Raw genomic sequence first — 23107 nt, 5'->3', positions numbered from 1 at the left:
ATTAAAAAGTTTAATTAAAAGATTTATTTTATTAAATATGTCACAGTAGCTTCCCTTTGCTAGTGTGTGATGCCTCCTCCAGAGTCTGTCCACATGCATGGCATCAGCTGCCACATACTGTTAATTAGCCTATTCAACTTACAGTGATTGTATGACACAGCGGTACAAGACCAGATAGTAGCAGCCTGTTCTGCTGAAGTGGAAAATTGTATATTGTGGAACAAGAGAGGTTGTCAAAAAAATCTTGATGTCAAAAGCCGACCACGTAGTCACATGTAGAGCCATTGTTTAACAATGCAGCAAAAATTACCTCTAAAACAACTATTGGGTTGAATAAAAGCGAGCTGTGGTAACAACCTTGACAGCCTAACAAAATCAGAACACTATGAGCTTCACCAAATAGGTGTTTACTACAGGACTATGATACAGCAAGGGGTTTTATTTTTCTAAATCTTACACAACTGATGTTTTGCCTGAGAACTTTTCCCTAAATTTCTAAACAAACAGCCGTTTCCTAAAGAATATTGTTCCTGTCAGGGTGGAAAACTCTCTGTAAAGGGGATTTAGACTATCATGTGACACTGAAACTCTCCAGTGAAACCCAGACAAATGAAATTCTTTCATGGGTGTAGCAGGCTGCAGCTTTTTAAAAGATTCCTTCAGCGTTAGTGAAAGTTCATTTTCCAGATGGTTCACTCCCTCTTATGAAATTGCTATATTTTACATTTTTTACATTATTTTTTTTTAAGATATATTTTTTTATATTTTTTGGCCTTTTCAAGCTTTATTTTGACAGAGACAGCTGAAGAGTGACAGGAATGTGGTAGAGAGAGTTGGGGGAATGACATGCAGCAAAGGGCTGCAGGTCGGATTTGAACCCTGGGCCGCTGCTGAGCCTTTGTACAACTGAGCTAATCGACACCCCATTTTTTCACTTTTTGAATGTAACAGAACAACATTAGAACCATCCTAAAACCTCAGAATTTAATGAAAGCACTACTTAACTTCAATAACACATAATAGACTATGGGCCCTGTGCAGCAGGTTGAAGGTTCATTCAAATGAAGCACAGGCCTTTTCCACCAACATGGAACCAGCTCCATCCTTTTTCACGCACATAAGTTTCAACCATTCGGAGCATTTCGGTTTCCAAAAGTAGCCAGTTTTCTTGACCTGAAGCGTGAACCGAAGTGCGTGTGTCATATTCTACAAGTTGTGGTGTATTGTGTAACATCCTCCGTTGATGACACCTCCTTGATTACAATGGTTCCATTTAAAACCGGTGGAAATGTTGGATAGTACATGAGTTAGCACAGAATGTCCAAGATTCTCAAATCACAAACAGAACTGGTTTTAAGAACCAGAGCAAGTTTGGTGAAATGGGAGATTTTGTATTTTTGTGAAGTTTCATAGTCATAGTCATAGTTCATAGGATAGCTGCCAATACAATTTTAATGGCTCAGCAGCCAGTACAGTAGATTCACGCAGATTCAAGTCTGCATCAAAACATGTGATGAAAGCAGTTGAATAATCATGTTCATGAATCAGTCCGTATTGATCACCAAACACATGGGCACTTTACCAGATTTCACTCAAACCATCCAACAGCTGAGACATTTACACAACATACAATGGAAGTTAGTCTAGAAATCTTTCCACCACTTTTGGCAACCCCCAAGTGAACTTCATGCTATGAAATTTAAGTTGAACAACTATCCTGTTGTTCAACTTAAGAAGTTGGTCATAGAATGTAAAAGATCATTCAGGATCTGGCTCTTGCCATTGCTTTCATAAAATGGACGATGGCATGGGAATAATGTCATTGCCACTTAGGCAATGCTCTGACTGAAAATATATTTCTTTGCTCTTGCTAAAATAATAATTCACGATGAGATTCGTGTTTCATTAGCTTTTTTTAACCCAGGTGGATGGATAACCATGTTCAGGAAATCTTGATTTCAGCTGCCTTTTCACAGAAAACCTCTGTGGTTTAACAAATCCCTCTTAGTCCAAAAACTGACATTTTGGAAGAGCCTCTTCAGAGGTGCTTGAGCTAGTAGCTAACAAAGGGTATTTCTTATTATATCCTCCAAAGAATTTTAACCAAAATGTTCTTAAACCTCATCTCTATGGTTTATTACCTTGAACATGCCAGATTGTAGTTAAAACTGTAGAGCATTATCAGAAAGTCATTCAGTATATATAAACTAGTAACGAGTAACTATACTGTATATCATCGTAAATCTTGCCAAGTCAATAATCAAACTGTTTTGTGTGTTTGTAGTATCATCACAACTGTGATGTAATGTTTCTTGCACCTTCATAAAGTCCTTGGTATTTCTGTGCCTGTACAAATTGTCCTGCCTTCATCAGGTTTATGTCCCAGCTCATTAGATCAAATGATATATATATATATACATGTATCAGAGCCAATTTTTCATTTTAATTTCTAATGTTTCTCCTCCCATGAATATCACCCCCCCTCTTGTTGATATTATATATATCTGTATATATTATTATTCTATATATATGATATATAGATAGTAGCTATTTATATATATATATTTGCAGCGATATGTGATACATTATGTCTAAATGAAAAAGGTTTGTAACAACAAACACATTAGACCAAACCTCAAAAAGAAGTGACTGACTGATCAACAGACTTTAAAGCTACTATAATCAATATTTTTATATTAACAATGGATCAAATGTGTTGTGAGGGGAGTTTCTTGTAGTAATTAACATAAAGAGAATTATCACCCAATTCTTCAGTTCACCTTAGCTCTGCAGATTATTGTACCATCTTTGAGCTTTTTGTTTTGGTTTTCTGGGCCCACAAATTTATTGCTGTAGGGAACCTGGTCAATTTCTAAAACATAACACCCTATGCAGACTTCCAATCAAAAAAATAGGCAAAAGAGAAACAATTTAACTACGTAGCCTACCTGCTCATGGTAGAAGTACACAAATCAAGGAAAAATGTCCACATCTGAGCAAGTTAATAAAGGCTGGCAGGCAAAATGCTCCACTTCTGAACTGCTGGTAACTGGTATGAAGTGAAGCGTGCTGGTCCTTAAAGAGAACGTAAATACCGCCTTACAAAGTCATCTAGAATTAAAATAACTATCCATGAAGATCAGGAAAGGAAGCTTCATCAAATCAGAGGTGGGTGGTTTTGGTTTACTTAGTGAAACCTGTATTGCTTCCACGCTAACCTTTACCTCTCCTGTTCTTTTCTAAGGCCCACCTTCCGCTACTTCACCTGGCATACATGCGTGTTGGGCATCGTGGGTTGCGCTGTCATGATGTTCCTGATCAACGCTATCTACGCCTCGGCCAGCATCGCCTTCATGCTGCTGCTGCTTCTGCTGATTCACTACCTGAGTCCCACCTCCAGCTGGGGCTACATCAGCCAGGCTCTTATTTTCCACCAGGTCTGACACCCAACACACACACACACAAACACACACTCAATACTGCATTGTCATTACTAGAGCAACTAAAATCTCATCCCCTCAGCTTTACAAGAGCCTGTACCTCTGCCAAGCAATCGTTCTATCAGGTTTATAGAGACATGCAGTCACACACACACAAACACAGACAGACTGGTCTGTGCTGCCTCTCCATCAGCCAACCCTCTGCGTTTAGCAGACAAACACACATATTTTACCTCACTCTATTTTCTCACACATACACACAACACTGCCTTGTCATTCCTAGCTATCTATCACATTTATATCAGGTTTACCAGACGCACACACACACACACACACACACACACACACACACACACACACCTCTCCACAAAGCTCTCCACATTTATTACACACACATACACTCAAAAACATATACACACACAGAGCTTTACATCATCCAGCTCTCTATGTCCTCTATCTGCCGAGCCTGTTGCTCTCAAGGAGAGGGGGCACTGTTGCCAGGAGGGCCTGTTGCCGAGGGGAACCGTTGCCAAGGCTGCAGGCAGGGGTTATGGGCTGGGAGGGTGAGGGTGGCTGGGTTTGCCAGCAGCTTGTCAGGAGGCAGAACATTATTACAACCACTTAACTTATTGAGCTTTTCCTCCTCATCCTCCTTCCCCTCCTTTCCCTTTGTCATCCTGTTCTCTTCATCTCCTCCTCCTCGTCCTCCTCCTCTCTCCTCCTCTGCTGCCCTCAACCTGAGACAGAAGAGTCAGGAGCTGATAGGTAGTTGGCTTATTAATATCATAGATGGATTACTCAACAGGTCTACTGGGTACAGGCCCACAGTCCCTAGACCAAAGCCTCTGTATGAAGGGGCTGTTAACGAAGCGATGAGATCACAAAAAGGAGCAAAGGCCTCAAAGGGGCTCAAAGAAAAACAAAGCACACAAAACAACCACAGAGAGACGCAGAACAACCACAAAGTCATTTGTTTATCTCTTCCAGTCTGGGTGTCTTGCTTCTCTACAGAAGGGATGTGGAGCATTTTACAACTCTGTGCCTGGGGGCCCATTGTCTCATAATCTGTCCAAGACTGTAGGCTATTTGAAGTTATGAAAAGCACCATATTATTTCTTATTAGAGTAAAAGTTGTTTATTTGGAATTCATTTATTACGCTGGATGAACAATGTAGCTATTAATAATATACATTTTTTTATTGCCAAGAACCAGAGCCTCAAATGTGCATCTTAACACATTGTTACTCATTTTACAAATGTGCCTCCTTTCTTTAAAACTGGGCCCCCAGCCTGCCGATTACACTAATAAGGCCTAGCAGAAGAGGCCAAGTGAGTGCGTGTACATATCTCATACATGCAATCATCTTGCGCTCCTGCACCCTCCAGCAGTAGCTAGTATGGCAGGACGCCAACTGGGTGACATTGAAGCAGGGACAGGGGACACAACACAGCTCCCAACAAACAAAAAACACAGACTGGGAGATAACAGGCGGCAGACAACAGTGTTCAGGAGAGAAAGAGAACGAAGAAAAAGACAAACTGAGGCAAGAAACGCTGATGGTATCGCAGGAAGGAAAGATGGAGACAGAATATAAGCAGTGAGAGGGGATGAGTGATTGAGAAACTAAGTGATGGATGAGACTGAAGCGACAGAGAAATGATGATAGCCTGATGGATGACAAGACGGGAAAATGGAGAGATAAAGAGAGACAGATGATTAGATGAGTGAAGTCAGTTGGACTTTGCCTCTGAGATCTTGTTTTTTTTCTCTTGTTTTTACAGCAATTAGTGGATGGTTACATGAAAACAGTCATGGTGATTATGATGGTAATAATGTTGGAAACAGTTGCATCTTTATTTTTGATTGACGTCTGTAGAAACACACACATACACTCAGCAGCCTCAGGACCTTGAGCTCAACTTGTATTGCCAAGGCATTCATTAGTGACACCATTTTTCCAGCTCTTTTCCGATGAAATGCCTAAACAATTTCAAATCATTACCTCAAGTCTATTAAACACACTGAAAGTCTTTTCAAGGGTAAGTCATTTTAAAGTATTTTTAGTCCTTCTCAAGTGACACTCTTCTATTTAAGGGAGTCTTTTAGCCAGAAAAGAGGGCTACTGCGATAATTGGTTGGTGCTTTAGGCTCCACTCTCTTCCCCTTACTGTGAGGTGATTGGTTGATTCCACTAAAGTTCATTGTGTTCACATCCCCGCTGTGTTTGCGTCAGAGATGACTCGCTCCCCAACTTTTCTGTAACACCAAAACAGTGTTGCTTACTGCACTTTTAATAAGGACCACTCAAGAGTGCAAAAGACACAGATCTCTCAACTTAACTTCTTTAACATGGTGGACATGTCGTCACTGAGATAATGGTCATTAATTCCAATGAGGGTATAAACTGAGCTCATTCTGGTATACCGTAGGTTTAGATCTAACATTTGGTTCCACTTAGTTACGTTTTTTCTGTGTTGTGTGTGCATTGTAATACAGATGCACACTACCATTTAAGCATACACCCCACTAGCAATCACAGGCAGGTGAAATTCATTCATGTCATCCTACGTGTTTCCTTCTTTTTTTACCTTCATTATAAAACCAGTGTTCCCATGGTCATGGAATAGTCATGGAATTAGTGGAGTCGTTCAAAGTTTTTCAGATAACATTAATTCTTACAGTAATCTTCTGTGGATAACCTTCCACGTAATGTGGCATAACAGTGTATTTATTTTCCGTAGCTGTTAACGTGGTGTAGCTTAATACGTGTTGTTACATCTGTGATATTTTGGTTACCGTCACGTATGTTTCTTTATTTTTTCCCTTTGTCCTATCTTCCTTCATGTATATCAGCTTGCTGAAATGATGTTTGAGTAGTGTTTGAATCTGATGTTTGAATGACGCCTGGCAAAGTATGTTTCATTGGCTGCTTTGACTCTCCATTGACCGTTACACACCAAAAAAGAGAACAACCGACATTAATGTTTGAAGTGAATATACATATAAAATGTACATTGATATATATAAAGTAGGGCCATAAAGTCAATGAACTGATCACGTAATTTCAGAAGAGCAAGATATAAAGTTTGCTAACAATAGCTCGCCACCACAAGCCGCTTGTCATACCAGACCAAGTACAGCTGAAACAGCAAAACATCTAATTTCTAATACTGTTACAATGAGAGAAAGCTTGCATCATTTCTTTAAAAGTTACATAGCCTCAGATTCAGTTCAAAACTCCAAGTCCATCGATCCATACCCGACGACTTATTTGCTTAACTGCTTACTTAACTTTCTTGGCAGCTTATTCAGGTTTTTCAAATCACTCTCATCCAGTCCACTTCTCTGACACTGCCTGATCTGCCTTTAAAAATACAGGGGAAAGAACAAACATCTATAGTAAATATTATTGTAGCAATATTAAATCAAGAAAAAATACTATCTTGTATTGATTAGACTGAATAATGGATTTGCTTAGATTTAAAAAATTCAGCAATTGACAGCAGAAAACAGATGAAGTTCTTATGGAATTTCCAGTTTTCTAAGTACTGAGTACTCTTAATTCTGTTACCCTAAAATAAAGGTTCATGTTTCATTCTCAGATCTTAAAGTGCAAACTCTTAATGCTGATGAAGGTCACATAATATGTTTGAAAGCTCCAGAACAGGTAATAAATCGTCCTTGTAATGAATTAGTTTTGTTAATGACATATCTGCCAGTTGTGTAGTTCAGAGGAAGAGGTTTGTGAATTTGTGTATATTTATTATCACCCCAGTGTTTCCATGAATTAGACATGATAAACTTCCTGAAACTAACTGGTGAAATTAATTTGATGAATTACCTCATCCTAAACCTGTCTACGCTATAGCTTTTAATAGTCTTGAGCTTGTATCACGGCTAAAATATATAAGCTCCAGGAGCTTAGGGGCTCAAATATACACTTAATATACAGTACCTGCATTTCTTTCTTGTTAATCTCAAATTAACTCATTAACAGTGTTGTTTCTGAAGTGGTTTATTGAACAGATGTATTTTCCTTGTGCATAAAATATGACATATCATGTGAAAATCATTATTGGGTTTATTAGAGGCTGTTCCAGTAACCCCATGTGAAATGTTAATGCACCAATGATCCATAAAAGTTACTTCCCCTTTCTGCACACGTCCCCGATCATAGAAGAGAAGCAAAACATGAAACCGACATTAAATATATGAGTTCAAGTCTATAACTAGCCAATTTCTACTTGCTTAATTAAAACCCTGCAGTGATTTTGCGAGCATAAGGAAAGTCACATATCAAATGTGTAGGCTGATAAATGCATATATTCAAATACATGCTGTGCTGAAAAGTTACAGCACCTGCAGAAATGAACTTCAGGGAGTGGGTGTCATGTAATTAAAGTGAACTTAAGGTCTGATCAAGAGTCTCAGATAACTGCAAGGACGGATCTGTTTTCAGGAAACTCCTACTCACGTCGGTCTGAATGTCTCATGGGTCCACTGGATGGACCATGGGGTTAAATAAGGAGGAGAAGGGTGAAATAAACACACTTCCCAATAACAACCCTCATCCCAATTCTCTCATCTCCCATAGGTGCGTAAGTACTTGTTAATGCTGGACGTGAGGAAGGACCACGTCAAGTTCTGGAGGCCTCAAGTCCTGCTGATGGTTTCCAACCCTCGAAGCAGTGTGGGCCTCATCACCTTCATCAATGACATCAAGAAGAGCGGCCTCTACGTGCTGGGACACGTCCAGCTCGGAGATCTCAGTAAGGACACTGAAATTCCGCTCAGCCTCTAAAAATCGACTTGTTATATTGCATTGACTTTACACACCACGGTTATGATGGAATGGACTTTTATTTTGAAACATTGTGATGAATCAGATTCTTTCTTCCCTGAAACACCAAGGAAAGCACACAGTGTTTACTTCCTAAATTTTGTTTGCATGACAACATCAGATCTCCAAGAGTACTCTTATCTAAGCCAGCACAGTATGACAGGGCCATTAATAATTATAAGCAAATCAAATTCTGGGCTGGCATGGAAGATTTTGGATAATTTAACATTATTATAACTATTAGACAAAACTAAAAGCTTGTTTTTGACTGTCAACCTCATTATTGCTGAATTTTAATAGCCATTTGTTGTTCTACTCTTTACGAGAAAAAGTAGTAATATTGCCACTTACAGTAAGTGTTTTCATTCCAGACCAGTGCAAAATAACAGGGAGATGTTAAAATATGTAAGTGTATGAATTAGCAAAATGCCAGTAGTTGTGCAGACAATGCTCTTTAGGCGTCTTTCTTCTCTGTAGTCTAAAAGAAGCAGGGTCATTGATTACTTTCTTTGACTTTTGAGGATTTTGTCAGGTTTTTTTATGTGTTGATGGGTGACTTGGAAAGGTCTTGAATGGACTCTTCAAAATCCAAATCCTCTGAGTGCTTCAAAGTGAGAAAAATCACATGTTCATTAGTCACTGAACAGCCCTTCCTCTCATTTTGAGTAGCGTCAAGGCACTTGCTCTTGAGAATTATGGAGGAACCATTCATTCACATAATTACATTCAAGAGGAGTTTGTTGTTGAGAACCACCAGCTACTTCCACATTGCCCTCCTAATGTATGAGGAAGATTGTCCATTTATTCTCTCGCTTGTCTAACAGCTCTGTGCTTTAAAGCTAAATGCAAAGAGTGCTTTTCCGTAGGAACAACAGCTTTAGGAGTCTGAAGAGGTCTTAACACAGCTTAAACTACCACAGGAATTGTCTCTGAAGCTGCAGATGTGTCCTCTGGATTGCTCTCTACATACATATTGATGTTTTTTTTGGATGATTGATCACCTGCCTGGCTGTTTATGCTCCCCCTGTATCTTTCTCTCTGTCTCAAATTCTGTCTATGCTGTCATTTGTGCTTGCATCTTTCTTCTCTGTGCCCCCCCACATCTCAGCATCTTGTCTAGTATCTCTCTCACGCTGTGCCTCTAATTCCAGCTCTGTCATACTGACTTCTCTGCTCTTTCCTTTGACTTGTATATCAATTGTTTTTGGCCTTCTCTTTCCTTTACCTTCTCTGAATTCCAATATACTTCTATTGAACTGTCTATCATATTTCTCATGCCGTACCATTTTGTTTTCTTCCACTCTCTCAGGTACTTTACCGTCCGACCCTCTGCAGTCCCAATATGACTCCTGGTTGTCTCTGGTTGACCATCTAAACATTAAAGCTTTCGTCAACTTGACATTGGCAGATTCTGTGCGTCATGGGATCCAACATCTCCTCTTCATTTCTGGACTTGGTCAGTATCACCGTCATCACTACAAAATGTCCCTAGTTTATCTAATGAACACATTTTCATATTCTTCATACAGTGGCTTTAAAACTTCCACTCTAATTTCATTCAGCACCTACACTTAAATTGGAACTATCAACATATGCTGTCATTTTAAATTCAGTAATTTTGTTTCACTTCAGTTTCTTTTAGAGCTCACGTTGAAACCTCTATTTCTACCAGGATAACACTTACTGCAAAATCCTTTTAGCACTTTCGATCTCTTTCATAAGTGCTCTTCAAAGGGTGACTTTTCCCTTTCCCATGTTTTTGGGTTAAAGTGACAGTTTTTGAATTTGGCCCAGTATTGAGTGAGAGTGCTGAAGCCTGCAGACTTGAAATGGCCTAGAACATAATAACATATTTGTTTTTGCTACAGAGTGGCTCAGATTATTACAGATTGAATTGGACAACATTATGAAAAGCAACGTTAGGAACGTTTTCTGTATCTTTTGCTTTATTCAGTCTGTGCAATGTCCTATGTGGACATAGGATCACTGCATGGGGTCATAGCCACCACAGCAACACCACCAGTCTCTAGAGCTTCATAGCTTTGTTGGCCTGCCCTCCTGCCTGTTGCACCTCTCAAATAAATGCAGGTGGCCCAGATTCAAAGGTCTCATCCATATTGTCGAAATCAGTTAAACATTAAGCCATGACGCTGAACATCCTTTGCATAACAAAATGTCACACCTTTAATACTTCTACACAACAGTTTCTTCCAGATCGGCGCATTATTACACTCATGTTTCCACTGTTCCCTTCCTGCAACAAGACGCTTCACCTCTTCCGAGATTTCAGTACGAGACTTGAGCAAGAATTGGGCGTACTTTGACTTACACTGCCATTTTAACTTCTGTCAGAAATACGATCGCCAAAGTATTTTTTTTCAGCGCTTCAAACACAAGGTACAATATTATTTCCTTGAACATGTTCATCTTTTGGTTATTCAAAGTGTCAAACTAGAGCAGTTCAAACAACATGTTAAGACACTGAAACTCTTTTTAAATGTTCCGACAAATTTTCAGCTCATGCAAGCACACTCTGGTTTATGTATTCCAGCTGTTTTCAGGCCTACATTAAACTTTTGAAGTAGCCTATTTTCAAATCGTTTTTCAAGTAGTTATTGGCTTGTGTTTATTACTAAATTAACATTTGTGCATCATCTCCTCTTCAGTAAAACTCACTGCAAACTTTAAAGAGGCTTGACTCTCAGTGGTTTTCTGGTTCTTTTCTTGTTATTTGCTGCCGTCCTGCTTTCTCTTCTCTCTCTCTTTCTACTTCTTCCTAAGTTGTCACTCATGTCTAACTTTGACCAGTCTTCTTTTCTTCAGCCACCTCTCTTATCTCTCTCTGGCTTCCTTCCAGTTCTCGCTCCTCTCTCCCTTACATCTGTCTTTTATTTTCACTTCTTTGTCATGATAAAATGTGATAAAATCTCCACCCTTCACTTAAAAGTCCAGTGTGTAACATTCCCGAGGAGCTTTTCATTAGTGTACAATCACTTGAAAATAAGAATCAGTATTTTCGTTACCTTAGATGTTTCTACAGCAACACAGAATGGACAAATCAAACACTGGCTCTAGATAAGGCCTTTGCGTTTTTTCGAGTTGTGCTGCCTCATAGTGTCTCCTTCATGCTTGGCAGGGGGAGTGGTATTCAGTTGGTTGCAGTCTGCAGCCTCACCATTAGATGCCACTAAATCAGACACACTGGACTTTTACAGACTCAGTTATAAGGATAAAGGAAAGATTTGCATTAGATTGTAACAAATGGTTTGGTCTCATTCTTTTCTCATCCTTCCCCTCTTTCCAGGTGGGATGCGTCCTAACACCCTCGTCCTCGGTTTTTATGACAACTGTCTGCCAAAGGACAAGCTGATTGATCCATCACTGTCTACCATCCAGTGCACTGATTCTGGCCCCTCGCAGGACCTTGAGCAACAATCCCCGCTCTTTCACTTTGCCTCCCTGCGAGGATCCAGCGACAGACAGGATTACGGTGAATTTGGGGATGGGAAGGTTCTAGGACCTCAGGAGTATGTAGCGATCATTGCTGACGCCATGAAGATGCTAAAGAATGTGGTGCTTGCCCGATACTTCAACAACTTTGACCGGGGCCAGGTCCTCTCGTCGCCCACCTTCTCTCTAGGGAAGGGATCTGTGTACGTTGATGTCTGGCCGGTCAACCTCTTGCGTCCAGACAGCAGTAGCTACGTCGATACCTGCTCTCTGTTCCTGCTACAGCTTGCGTGTATCCTAAACATGGTGAGGGCCTGGCGTAACGCTACGCTCCGTCTCTTCTTGTGTGTGGAGGAAGGACGAAGCGTGAGAGGCTCGGAGGAGAAGCTGGGCCAGCTGTTGAAAGAGTTGAGAATTAAAGCTCAGGTCTATCCTGTGCCCTGGGACCAGCAGGTGGCGCTACACTGGCAGCGCCAAGGAGAGTGGAGCAAGAAGTACTCATCACAATCCCCTGATGCCACTACAGAAGAGAATAAGCCACGAGCAGATGAGGAAGAGGACGAAGATTATGTTAATAGCTTCCCGAGCAACGCCACGCGACTGTCCGACGACTACCTGTCAGCTGTCAATAAGCTGATCCTGGCCGCGGCCCAGCCTGCCCCTGCTGTGCGTTTCCTGTACTTGCCCCGTCCCCCAGCTGACATCCGCCGCTACACCACCTACTTACACCAGCTGGAGCTGCTGACCCAGGACCTGGGCCCCACGCTGCTCATCCACGGCGTCACGCCTGTCATCACCACTGACCTTTGAACAGTCCCTTTCCTTTAAGTGCTGGTGTCCCCACCAGCTGCTGAAGGTTCCCCCTGAAGCCGTGTTGACCACTTTTACTGCAGCATCACTGCAGACCTCCATCGTGACCTCTCCACCCAACAAAGGAAAAGAACACAGCCCTTGAAATTTGACACAGACAGGGACGTCATTGCTGACTCATTGGTACCATCTGCACTGCCTTGCACAATTTTGGGGAACATTGTCTCTGGAGATGCAGCCTGTTTTTAGAATATTTAAGACCTGATCTTATATTGGCCACTTGGATTCCAAAAAAATCCTGACTGTCTACATGTTTAACCCTTTTTTTCTTTTTCTTGTGTTTCTTGTCAACTTGTAGTTCTGGTATTCCATCAAGATCCTGAAGGCACCACGGCGTAAAACTTTTAGCTCAGCCTCACAATTTCAGCATGAAACAATCACTGAGGTTGAATGTACCAAAGTGAACTCATCACCTTTTCAGTACAACCTGCCAAGCGTGCCTGTCAAACACAGTATCAAACAGAATGTATTGTTCTTTTTGATCATTTGTACCCATGTTATAATACCCAACAACGCTCCACGAGCTGACAACACACAGGGCATAATGTAGCTTGCCTCTGTCACTCCATCAGCTATTTCTTCCTCCATACAGTATCTACAGTAGAGAGAGCGGGCCAATCACTGATAACATTCCAAACTGAATTGGCAGGATCCTCAGCTTCCCCTTGTTCCTTCTTTAAAATGTTTTCTTGGTGTACTGCTGCTCAAATATCTTAAAATGATCATTCCATATGCCGTGAGATCAAAAAGTGCCTCTCTAGTTTGGGCTTGGACTCATTCCATCACAGACAGGAAGCTGGACTGCGTTACACCTTGGAGCAGTCGTGCAGGAAATCTGCTTTTCCATTTTAGGAGCTTACAACAAAGGAAACATTTGAACAATAATATCTGAGGTGCTACTATGAAAGTCTTCAGAGTTTGATTCCATAAATCATTTTTGGTGGGATCTCTTAAGGCGTTCCTCTACTTTATAAATGCACTTTTGTTCTTTCTGCCAAGCCGCAAGTTGTGCATTCCTTAAACAAGTTTACAGTGCCATTAACTTCTGTGATGATCCACAAGGTTTTATTGATTGTTTTTATGTGTTTTAGGTACTTTTAGAATCCTTTTTACTTACTTGTGACCAAATTGTTTGACCGTCATCAATACTGAAGTGCCTATATGAATTTCAATATTCGTCCAACTCGACAGTCAGCCTTTACCCAAAGTATTTGTAACATTTAAAGTGAAGCTGTGTAACTTTTGCTGAATAGTGACCCTTTACTGGAAATATTTTAACATATAGTGTTCAAGAAGAGAAGGGAGCTGACTGAGTGTACAGCAGTATCCATCTACATAAAGTATCCAAACATTAGCCTCTGAAAGCTGCTGGTCATACAAGACCAAGCACTGTGCAACTGTAACAACCCCAGAGTGTTTTTATTTGAGAAAAGGTACGTTATATTGCTTATAAATTCAACTTCTAGTCCTCATTGTATTACAGTGTTGTTTTTATTCTTTGACACAGATCGATGTCAGCTGCAGGTTTATTGTAAAAATGAATCGAAACGGTTAGCATCTTTGAATTTTGAGTCTCTGAATTTTCCAGAAGTCATTTCTTTCAGTTTGATATTTTCATCCTGACAGTCATCAACATGCTGACTTTAATACTGCAGGGTTCAGATCCTGATTTGAAGAAACTCTGGTATTTGGATTTGGACTTTTCTTGATATCCCTGTGTTTGAAGTGAGATATATGTTTACTTGTGGACCAATTGGACCCGTCCTATTTCCATGGATGGGTTCTTGTTTGGACACTACACTCCTCAACAAACCATTGACACTACACTTCTTCAGATCTTTGTGTTGGATTTGCTCTCATGGGTGTGCAAAAAAAAAAAAAAGAAATTCCACAGGACACACTCGTTTGTTGAAGAGATGAAATGTTAAGTGTTTGATTTCCTGTTGAAATCTGAAAAAAATATATGTATCCTTTACAAGATCTACACTGAAATGACTGCAATAAAAGAAGTTTGTATTACATGTCCTATTTTCTTTCTTTCTTTTTTTTGACTTCCTTGGGTGATTGTTTGCAAAAGCCAGATCAAACTTAACAACCGCTCAGAGCGTCCGGACTTTGTTTCATTTCAGCTGAAGACCAGTTTGTGTGTCTCAGAGCAGAGTTGAGGGTTATTTTTTTGTGTGTGTCCACTGTTTGTTTGAGGTAAACTTTGGATATAGAAGCTGAGATAGCTCAGCAGCTCAGACAGATACCAGCCAAGGTGCCAGGCAGCCAAATTACCTTGTCCTACAGTCACCCTCGCCGCCAACCAGGCAGAAATGGATTCCATCTCCGTTCTGAGGTGAACAACAGATTGGAGAAATAAGCCCAAATAACCATCGATATCTGTTCAGGAGGAGGAAGGCTGACATTTATCAGGGGTCTCCGGCTCTGAGGGGATTTGGTGTGTGTGTCTGTGTGTGTTTGCGCGCATGTGTGTAGAAACAGGTTCAGGATTGAGTTTTCTTTATACATTTGTGTGTGTTTATTAAATACTCTTGTGTTGATACCAGTGTCAAATGCCTGTCATCACTACGAGTGGAAGATTTATAACTGATGTGATGGTTTCCAATATACAAAAACATACCAACACATTTGAACAAACGTAGAACTGTTTTACAAATAAATGAGGACGTTGACAAAGGAAGCTAAAAAGAGAAAAAAGTGACAACAGTAAAAAGCTGAAAGACATACCCAGAGCTGCGCTTCTTGTTGTTGGACTAGTAAGTAATATTAGCTGGCTGCTACAGTATGTTGTTGACCTGTTTGGCTGTTGGCAAAGTTGTTGACTCGCTAGTTTTTGATCATAAGTATTATTTACCATGGTGGGATTACACTCTGAAACTGGGGGCGTTCAATCACAAAAATACCAATTTCTACACATTGTATCAGATTTTTAATAAAAGTCTTTTATCAGCTCTCTCAAGTTGAAGGTAGGATTATAAATGGAGAGATTAATTCATGTTAAGTTGTATTCATTTGTAAAACTCTTTTGTGTGGTCTCAATTGGAGAATAAATACACCACGCTCACAAATCATCACACACATTTTGCATCATGACGTGCAAATTTGACACTAATTTCTTTCCATATACTTCAGGCCCCTGAATGAAATTTTACATTCAAAGTGTATCACCTGGTAAAAGATGAAAAGCCGGAGGCTGCACAAAAACAAGAGATCACGACATGGAGGAGGAGGAGAAGGAGGAGGAGGATGGCTGTGGTGGGGAAGAGGGATGCATCCATACCGGGGACGCGGAACGGCTGCGCCAGGGTCACCGGAGCTGAAGGCTGCCAGTCTGATCAATGAAACCATTCCCACCGGGCGCGACGCGGAATGTTTCAGCAGCGCTATCATTCCGTAGCACTTCTGTTTTTGACACAAGCCGTTGCTAAACCGCGCGAATCTCAACAGAGTAGATGGCACCAGACAGGAAATGACACAGAATCAACGTAATATACTTCTGCCCCCTTTCAAAATAAAACACAATACGCAGTTCATGTAGCCTATCACAACTTCACATCAACGTTACGTCATGACCGGTGGCACCAGGTGAGCAGTCAATCGATCAAAGGGTCTCAACATGGACGATGAGAGACTAATTGTTGAAGTGGAACAACACACAATAATTTATGACACAACAGATCCTTTTTTATAATCTCTTCCACGTCGGAAAAAAGACGTGTTGTTTCCTTTATAGACAGTTTATCATGGGGTCTCGTGTACATTCAGGATTCTCGTATGATCTCACGTGAATACGGCTGCCGTTACGCTGCTGTCACGCGCCCGGTGGGGATTGACGCCAGGCAGAGGACGCAGCTAAACTGCGGCACAGCCGTTCCGCGGCACTTACGTCCCTGGGAACCGTTCATCCAAAGGGTGTGTGACAAAATCAAAGATGGAGATCATGAAGGCTGAGTGTATGTTTGCCTCCGAGTCTAAAGCTCTGTCATGTCTGCAGCCCTGATCAGAGGAAACTTGTCACTACCTTGTCACTTCCACAGTGTGTCATAGCTCTAACCACCAGGAACGCCGCCAGGATACACACACACACACACACACACACACACACACAGTCTTCATCACTTATAATTTATAACACACTTTCCATTTCATCTCCCTCTCTGCATCTTCAGATCCACTTAATTTTACATGACGCACAGGTTGCTAGAGTCGTCAGACAGAGTGCGGCGTTGGATGTCAAGTAGAATTTAGTCACGCTGACACCCAGATTCGAATACTAGTTAAGGATTTCTGAGGCCAAACAGACCTCTGGCTTTTTCCAATGAACCCTGTTGCTTTCCGACATGAAGTGTGTGCATGCACGTTAAGATTACAGTGTGAGGAGGAACACAACAGTCATAGTCTGATTGCTCGGGCATCTAAAGCACTTATTCACTGCCGTGATTGCACGTCTGCTGTATGTTCTTAGCAGTGCAGCGCTGAGGTTGCTCTACATTTATGTTGTGCTACTTATTGATAGCAATGTTTGAGCAAATCGTTTTCCCTTCATGTCAAATTGCAGCTCCATTTTCTCCAACAATGAATTCAGCGTTTGCATGTGTGTCTCAGCCAGTGGGCACTTCATTGTGCATTGCTCTAACATACGTTATAAATGAAATGCAACCCATGTGGGGTTTTTTGGCAGGCAGATATTTTACATCTGCCAGCATTTTCTGTTCAGGTATTTAGTGTTTCCACCCAAGTGGCAACCTCCATGGCTGTGCAGTAAACTGTGAAGCCAATGAAAACTGCAGTTTCTCAAATGGCCACTTGGCTACAGAACAAGTCAATCTGCATAAGTTCCCATATTAAAATACCCAACTCTTTGATTGACAGGTTGGTTGCCGTTACAGGTGGTTTGTTTGAGCACCTATACATCCTTTAGCCCGCCTAGCTCCACCCATGATCCACGCCTTTGCCTATTTTTAGGTTAGCCAGGAGGCGGTAGAGGCAGGACTGCCAAGATGGTGGCGGCCAGAACCACCACACTGACCTTCATGAAGGCTCTTTAGAAACCTGTGAGTGACATCTTGGACACAACGTCCATGTTTGATATGACACAATTCATTCCTACAGCATGTAACTGGTAGTTACTATATAAACATCTCAGCAGAGATCCTGCACATTGCAAGTCTGACAATTTTTTTAAATTTTTTGTCCCTCATGAGTGGCTGACCTACCCGACCCACGCAATGCATTGTTTTCTTTCAAGGCTTTCCAGGTAGTGATAGTTCTCATTACAGCTGGTACGGAAGGCTTATTTTGCTCTTGTAGAAGATAGATTTTATTTCATAAAGAAATCGCAAATTGCTCAGCTACTTTGCCATGTCAGTCATTGAAGTAAAAAATCAGGTACTGATTATTATGCTGGGAGGTGTAGTTTGGGGCAGAGAAGAGGTTTTATTCTATTTTGAATCCATTAGTTACCACTATATATTAGTCTATTTTTAATACTGTAATCTGCAAAGTGATGCTGATTGAATCTTTTCTGTCATGTGCAAACATATTGAGAGTATTCCACTGAATCAAAGTAATCAAAGGTGTCAGGACACTGATCACTCACACAGATAGAGCCCTGCAGTAGTTCAACTCAGTCCCCTACATATTGTCACTGAACTGTACAATGGGGTTCTATGTTCTGGTTCAAGCTCTTGACCATGATATGTTCTTTTATCATGAAGAATAATGTACCTGAATGATTTCCAGGTTTCCAATGAATGAACTTCTTGAATACCATATGAAACATCTGTGTTCTCATTGCCCTGTGTTATAAACGTCACCGTATGCTCATGCTATCTCACAACCCTACTACAGTGTTGTTGTCTGTGCAGTTGCTGTGGTTGCTACGACATGTGGTACGTAGCCTAGGCGTTAGGTTTGTGGTCTGTTATGTAAACCTGGTGTGGAATTATTAGATGTAAATTAGCGTTTGACATAGACCATTGACATTCATGCAATATCCATGCATGTTTGATTAAAGCTACATTGTGTGCCTTCTCCACCACAAAATATCAGGTGAATGGTCTCTGTCATTCCAACTTTGTCTTTAGCGTTAACTAATGTTAGTTCAGTGTGTTAGTCGGACTGTGTGAGTGTTAGTTTTTGTATCAGGTGTTTGGCAAGAGGCTGTTTACTCAGGGGAATGCTGATGGGAGAGAAGAACCAGTGTCATGCCAGAACAGGAGCTGGGCAAGCATGCACTGTAACTGTGCTCAGTAGCCTCTATGGACATAATGGCAGAGGAGAAAAGACTGAAGACATTGACGAAGGAAGGTAAGAAGAGAAAAGAGTGGGACAACAGTAAAAAGCTGAAAGACAGACTGGCTTTTAGCAAAATTCTTGACTCAATCACTTGATCATAAATAATGTAATCATAAGAAATACACGTATACAGCTGTCCATCTTTACCACACTCTGAAACTGGGGATGCTAAATCACAAAAATACCAATTTCTACACAATATTACTATCAGATGTTTTCAAAAGTCTTTTATTGCTCTAAGACTCACCCTACTTGTGAATGTAACACACACGTCTAAATACAGATTAAACTTTACAGGCACTCCTGTCTGGCTGTGTTGTGTCTAAGCAGAGAATTTGATAAGCTGTTTAAACTCAGACATCTCAGCAGGTTGTGCATGCACTTGTTTGAATAAGGAAATTGAATTAGGATGGAGCTTAAAAAAGCAAATCTGCCGTGTTTGTCTGCTCTTTGGTAGATAAAAAGAGAAAAAAAATTAAGATGTATTGAACATCATTAAGATTATCTCAAACCTGTGACGTAATGTCTGGATATTTGGTTTCATATTCTTAACTGTTGAGACTAAACTGCACTAAACAAAGTATTCAGTAATGAGGGTTATGATGCAATCTCCATCATGGTCTCCTCACCTCTCACAATGTGGATTAATACTTTTGATAGAACAGTGAGTTGGGTGAGTGACAGACAGTCAAAAACTCTTTTTCTGGCGACTGGCATTAAGAGTCATGCTGGCTTTGAGACTAAACATATCCTATTGGACCGAAAGCCCATTTGTCTGATGGCCCGAAACAAAAGCCCAATGCACTGTTTTTTTTTTTTTCACCCTTGAAGAAGTCTGGGAACCTTTGCTGTCATCAGCAGTTGATCTTCCCTTTAGCCATGAAAACAACTTTGATTCAGGAAAAAGAATGCAGTTTGGGTTAAAATGGACTGTACTTACAGTATATAGCACCTTTCTAACCACTCAAAGCAATTAACAGTATGCATCTCATTCACACATTGGCCATGCAAAGTGCCAATTGCTCATTAGTTTACATACAATGGCACAGCCTTCAAGAGCAATTTGAGGTTCAGTATCTTGTACAAGGACACTTCGACATGCAGACTGGAGGGGATTGAACCGCCAATCTTCTGATTAGTGGACAACCCACTCTACCTCCAAGCCACAGCCGCCCCTAAAATAAGTGTGTTAGTTATGTCAGTTAAGTTACGTACATAAGTTGGTGATAATGTGTGTATTTTTGGAACAACAGGCTTTTGGAGAAAGGACCATTTGTATTGGGACAGTCTGTCGGCCAAACAGGCTTTTGGTCCAGTTGATCATTTTTTGGACTGTTGCGGTTTCGGAATAACGTGCTAACAAATGACATGGCACCATACTGTATAGTGATGCTTTGAGCTAAATGTGTTGTGGAGAAAACTCTGCTTGCAAATCTGAACTCTGTTTACTCGCAAACATTACAGGTTTTTTTATAGCTATTCTTACTATTATACAACCAAACAACCAACAACAACCAAATATGGAACACCCTGGACATCAATGTTCTGAAAAGTTCTCAAGAGCGTGTGTGTCTCTCATGAGTGTGTATGTGTGCACGATTTCACCCCATTTACCATTTATCAAATTGTTGATCAGATCAGATATGACCTGATGAAACAAGCCAGTTGTGGCGGTCATCCACACAGTATACACAGTATTGTTGGTGCCAAGACCCATGTGTGTGCCTATGTAGCTCTATGTGTGTGCTTCTGTTACAGTATGTATAAAAGTATATATGTATCACTCAGAACACAACAAATGCTAATGTCAGCACGCTAGCATGATAAAGTTTGCTAATTACTAACATAATGTACAGCTGAGGACGAGAGTTTGAGAGTATTGGACACATTTTGAACTGTCCAAACTAAATTTCATGATAATTCATCCAGTCTTGTTCCGATAGTTCATAAGCCAAGGTGGACTGACCGACTGAATGGAACCAATGCTTCACTTCTAAGGATGTAAAAAAAACACTGGCTTATAATGTCGTTTGTTCTCCTGCCAAAGCAAGATGAATGGTTTTCATGATTATGTTTATGCACTCACAGTAATTTGGTTAGGGGTGGATGATCTTGTGGTTAAAGTCAGAAGTGACTGGAAACAGGAGACGTGTTGTGTTTAGTTCATTTATATTTAACCAAAAATGCAACAAAAGTTCTCAACCAAAGAGCTCTTGTTGCTTAAACCTAACTACATGTCCTGTGGCTCACACTTCTTCTCATTAAGTTCTCTCATGAGACAGTTCCATGCAGCAAATAACAACCTCCATGAAATACATCCTTAAAGCTGCCATGTATCCTCACACACTTAAATTAGCATAGTTTTACAGTGTCAGCAGTGTGTGCGCTGACTCACACTGTGCTCCATGTTGAGTTTCCCGCCGTGCTTTTGAATATGCATGGCGAATGTGCTTGCAGAGCAATAGGTGGAATAGCATTCCTTATTGCTTATTCTGTTTTATGTTTGACATACACAGCGGTACACTATTCACTCATTTCCACACGCAGGTTAGACAGGATGAGGTGCATAAAGATGGCGGCCTACTGGCTGAATGTCATTTTCCATTTACTGTCCCAATACGTGACTTTGCAGAGCTCGTTTTTTTTGGATGAATATGGATGAACAAATTACCTCAGGTGGAACCAATACAGTTTATTAAAGTGTGTGCACAACAACATAGAAAGGTCTCAGTCAGCCAGCCTGCATTCACTTCGCCTTCATCCTTGGTATCTATCCTTGGTTTAGCTGTAACAGTAGGAATGTTCTTTGAGGTTGAGCTCAAATAAAGCTCCTAAGGTGAGACCATGTGTGTGTGTGTGTGTGTGTGTGTGTGTGTGCAAGGGTGAGGGTATGTGTCCATTTTATTCAGGACTTTTGTGAGGGGTCTGTGTGTCCCTGAGTAGTGGGAATGGATGGGTGCTGTTGCCATGGCAGATTCTATATTAATTCTATGTAATTGAAACAGGCTGAGTAAACACATTGTGTCTAGGTGTGTGTGTGTGAGTTTGCAACCTGCAACAGCCCTCCTCCCTATCACTCTCATTTTAACACATGTTCCCACAATGTTTTCCTCTCATCCACTCTCCATTTATCCACCGAGCGGCACACTCCTTTTCCCCTCATTTACAACCTGTACCGCTCCTCAAAATTAATCTTCAGATTTCCTCTTATTTCCTGTCACCTTTTGTTCTACAACACTTTCTCTTCTGAGTTGCCTTTTATAAAAGGTGTTACGTGTAGCATTTTGACATCAGTAAATCATTACTGCATTGATTTTGGGGCATTAGGTAAATAACTAAAGGAATGAGAAGATTTAGCAGGCCTTGCCAGCCATCTACACTCCATTTATTAGCCATGTTAGCGCCGTGAATGGCAATGTCGATTGGATGGTCCACCACTTTGTGGTGTGACATTCAAGTTCCCTAGATGATTAAGCATTGACGATCCTGACTTTTAATTAAGCGCCACAATGAGACTAAAGCAACTTTTCTCTCGAAATGAATGACATAACATATTCAGCTGAATGGTGTCTGTCTGTTTTCACACTGATTTTGGTAAAAGACATTGTGATTTACAGAGTTTCCTGATGGACAGTATACTAAACTATATTTGCTGTTAGCTAATATTAGTTCAGTTTATTAGACATGCTGCCCAGACTGTGAGCCCAGAGTACTGAGGGAAGGGTTAGTGTTTATACCACAGGTGTTTTGGACTACTGGGAAGAAGAGGAGGTTTTCAGGTCTGAGGTGGGGATGCTGACAACGAGCAGAGCCAGTGTCGTGCTAGAACTGTAGCTAGGCTGGCTGTAATGTAATATGCTCAGCAGCCTATATGGACATAATGACGGAGACAAAAACAACAACGGTGACGTTCACAGAGGAAGCTAAGAACAGTAAAAGAGAGTTACTAAGTAAGTGGCCTCCGGACAAGAGAGTCAATTTTGGGACTGACTTTTAGTTGTTGGTAAGAGCTTGGTAAAATAAAGAGTCAGAGTCGCACGCCACTAACTATTTCACTGATTTCGGTTCAAATGAATCGTATTTTATGAAGAAAATGTTTTCTGGTTTTCCCTCTGATCAGTTCTTCATGGACAGTAAAGTCAATTGCTGAACTATAGCTGGTGTTAGCTTATATTTGCTCAGTTTGTTAGCCGGGCTGTGTGA

The 23107-nt window shown here is 40.8% G+C and overlaps 1 protein-coding gene across 1 annotated transcript in view; it reads left to right on the top strand.

Moving 5' to 3' along the window:
* The window catches only part of zgc:153039, a 68858-nt gene extending 54236 nt beyond the window's left edge, over nt 1-14622 (top strand). The window contains exons 10-13 of the mRNA XM_010733272.3: nt 3245-3437; nt 8036-8210; nt 9591-9737; nt 11586-14622. Of these exons, the coding sequence (XP_010731574.2) occupies nt 3245-3437; nt 8036-8210; nt 9591-9737; nt 11586-12541 (1471 nt within the window). The 3' untranslated portion in view covers nt 12542-14622. The remainder of the gene's footprint in view (nt 1-3244; nt 3438-8035; nt 8211-9590; nt 9738-11585) is intronic.
* The last annotated feature ends 8485 nt before the right edge of the window (nt 14623-23107 follow it).

This window comes from Larimichthys crocea, chromosome VII (assembly GCF_000972845.2).
Source record: "Larimichthys crocea isolate SSNF chromosome VII, L_crocea_2.0, whole genome shotgun sequence".
Lineage (NCBI taxonomy): Eukaryota > Metazoa > Chordata > Actinopteri > Sciaenidae > Larimichthys > Larimichthys crocea.
Note: the sequence above shows the minus strand (reverse complement) of the source record. Positions and strands in the feature narration are given on the sequence as shown.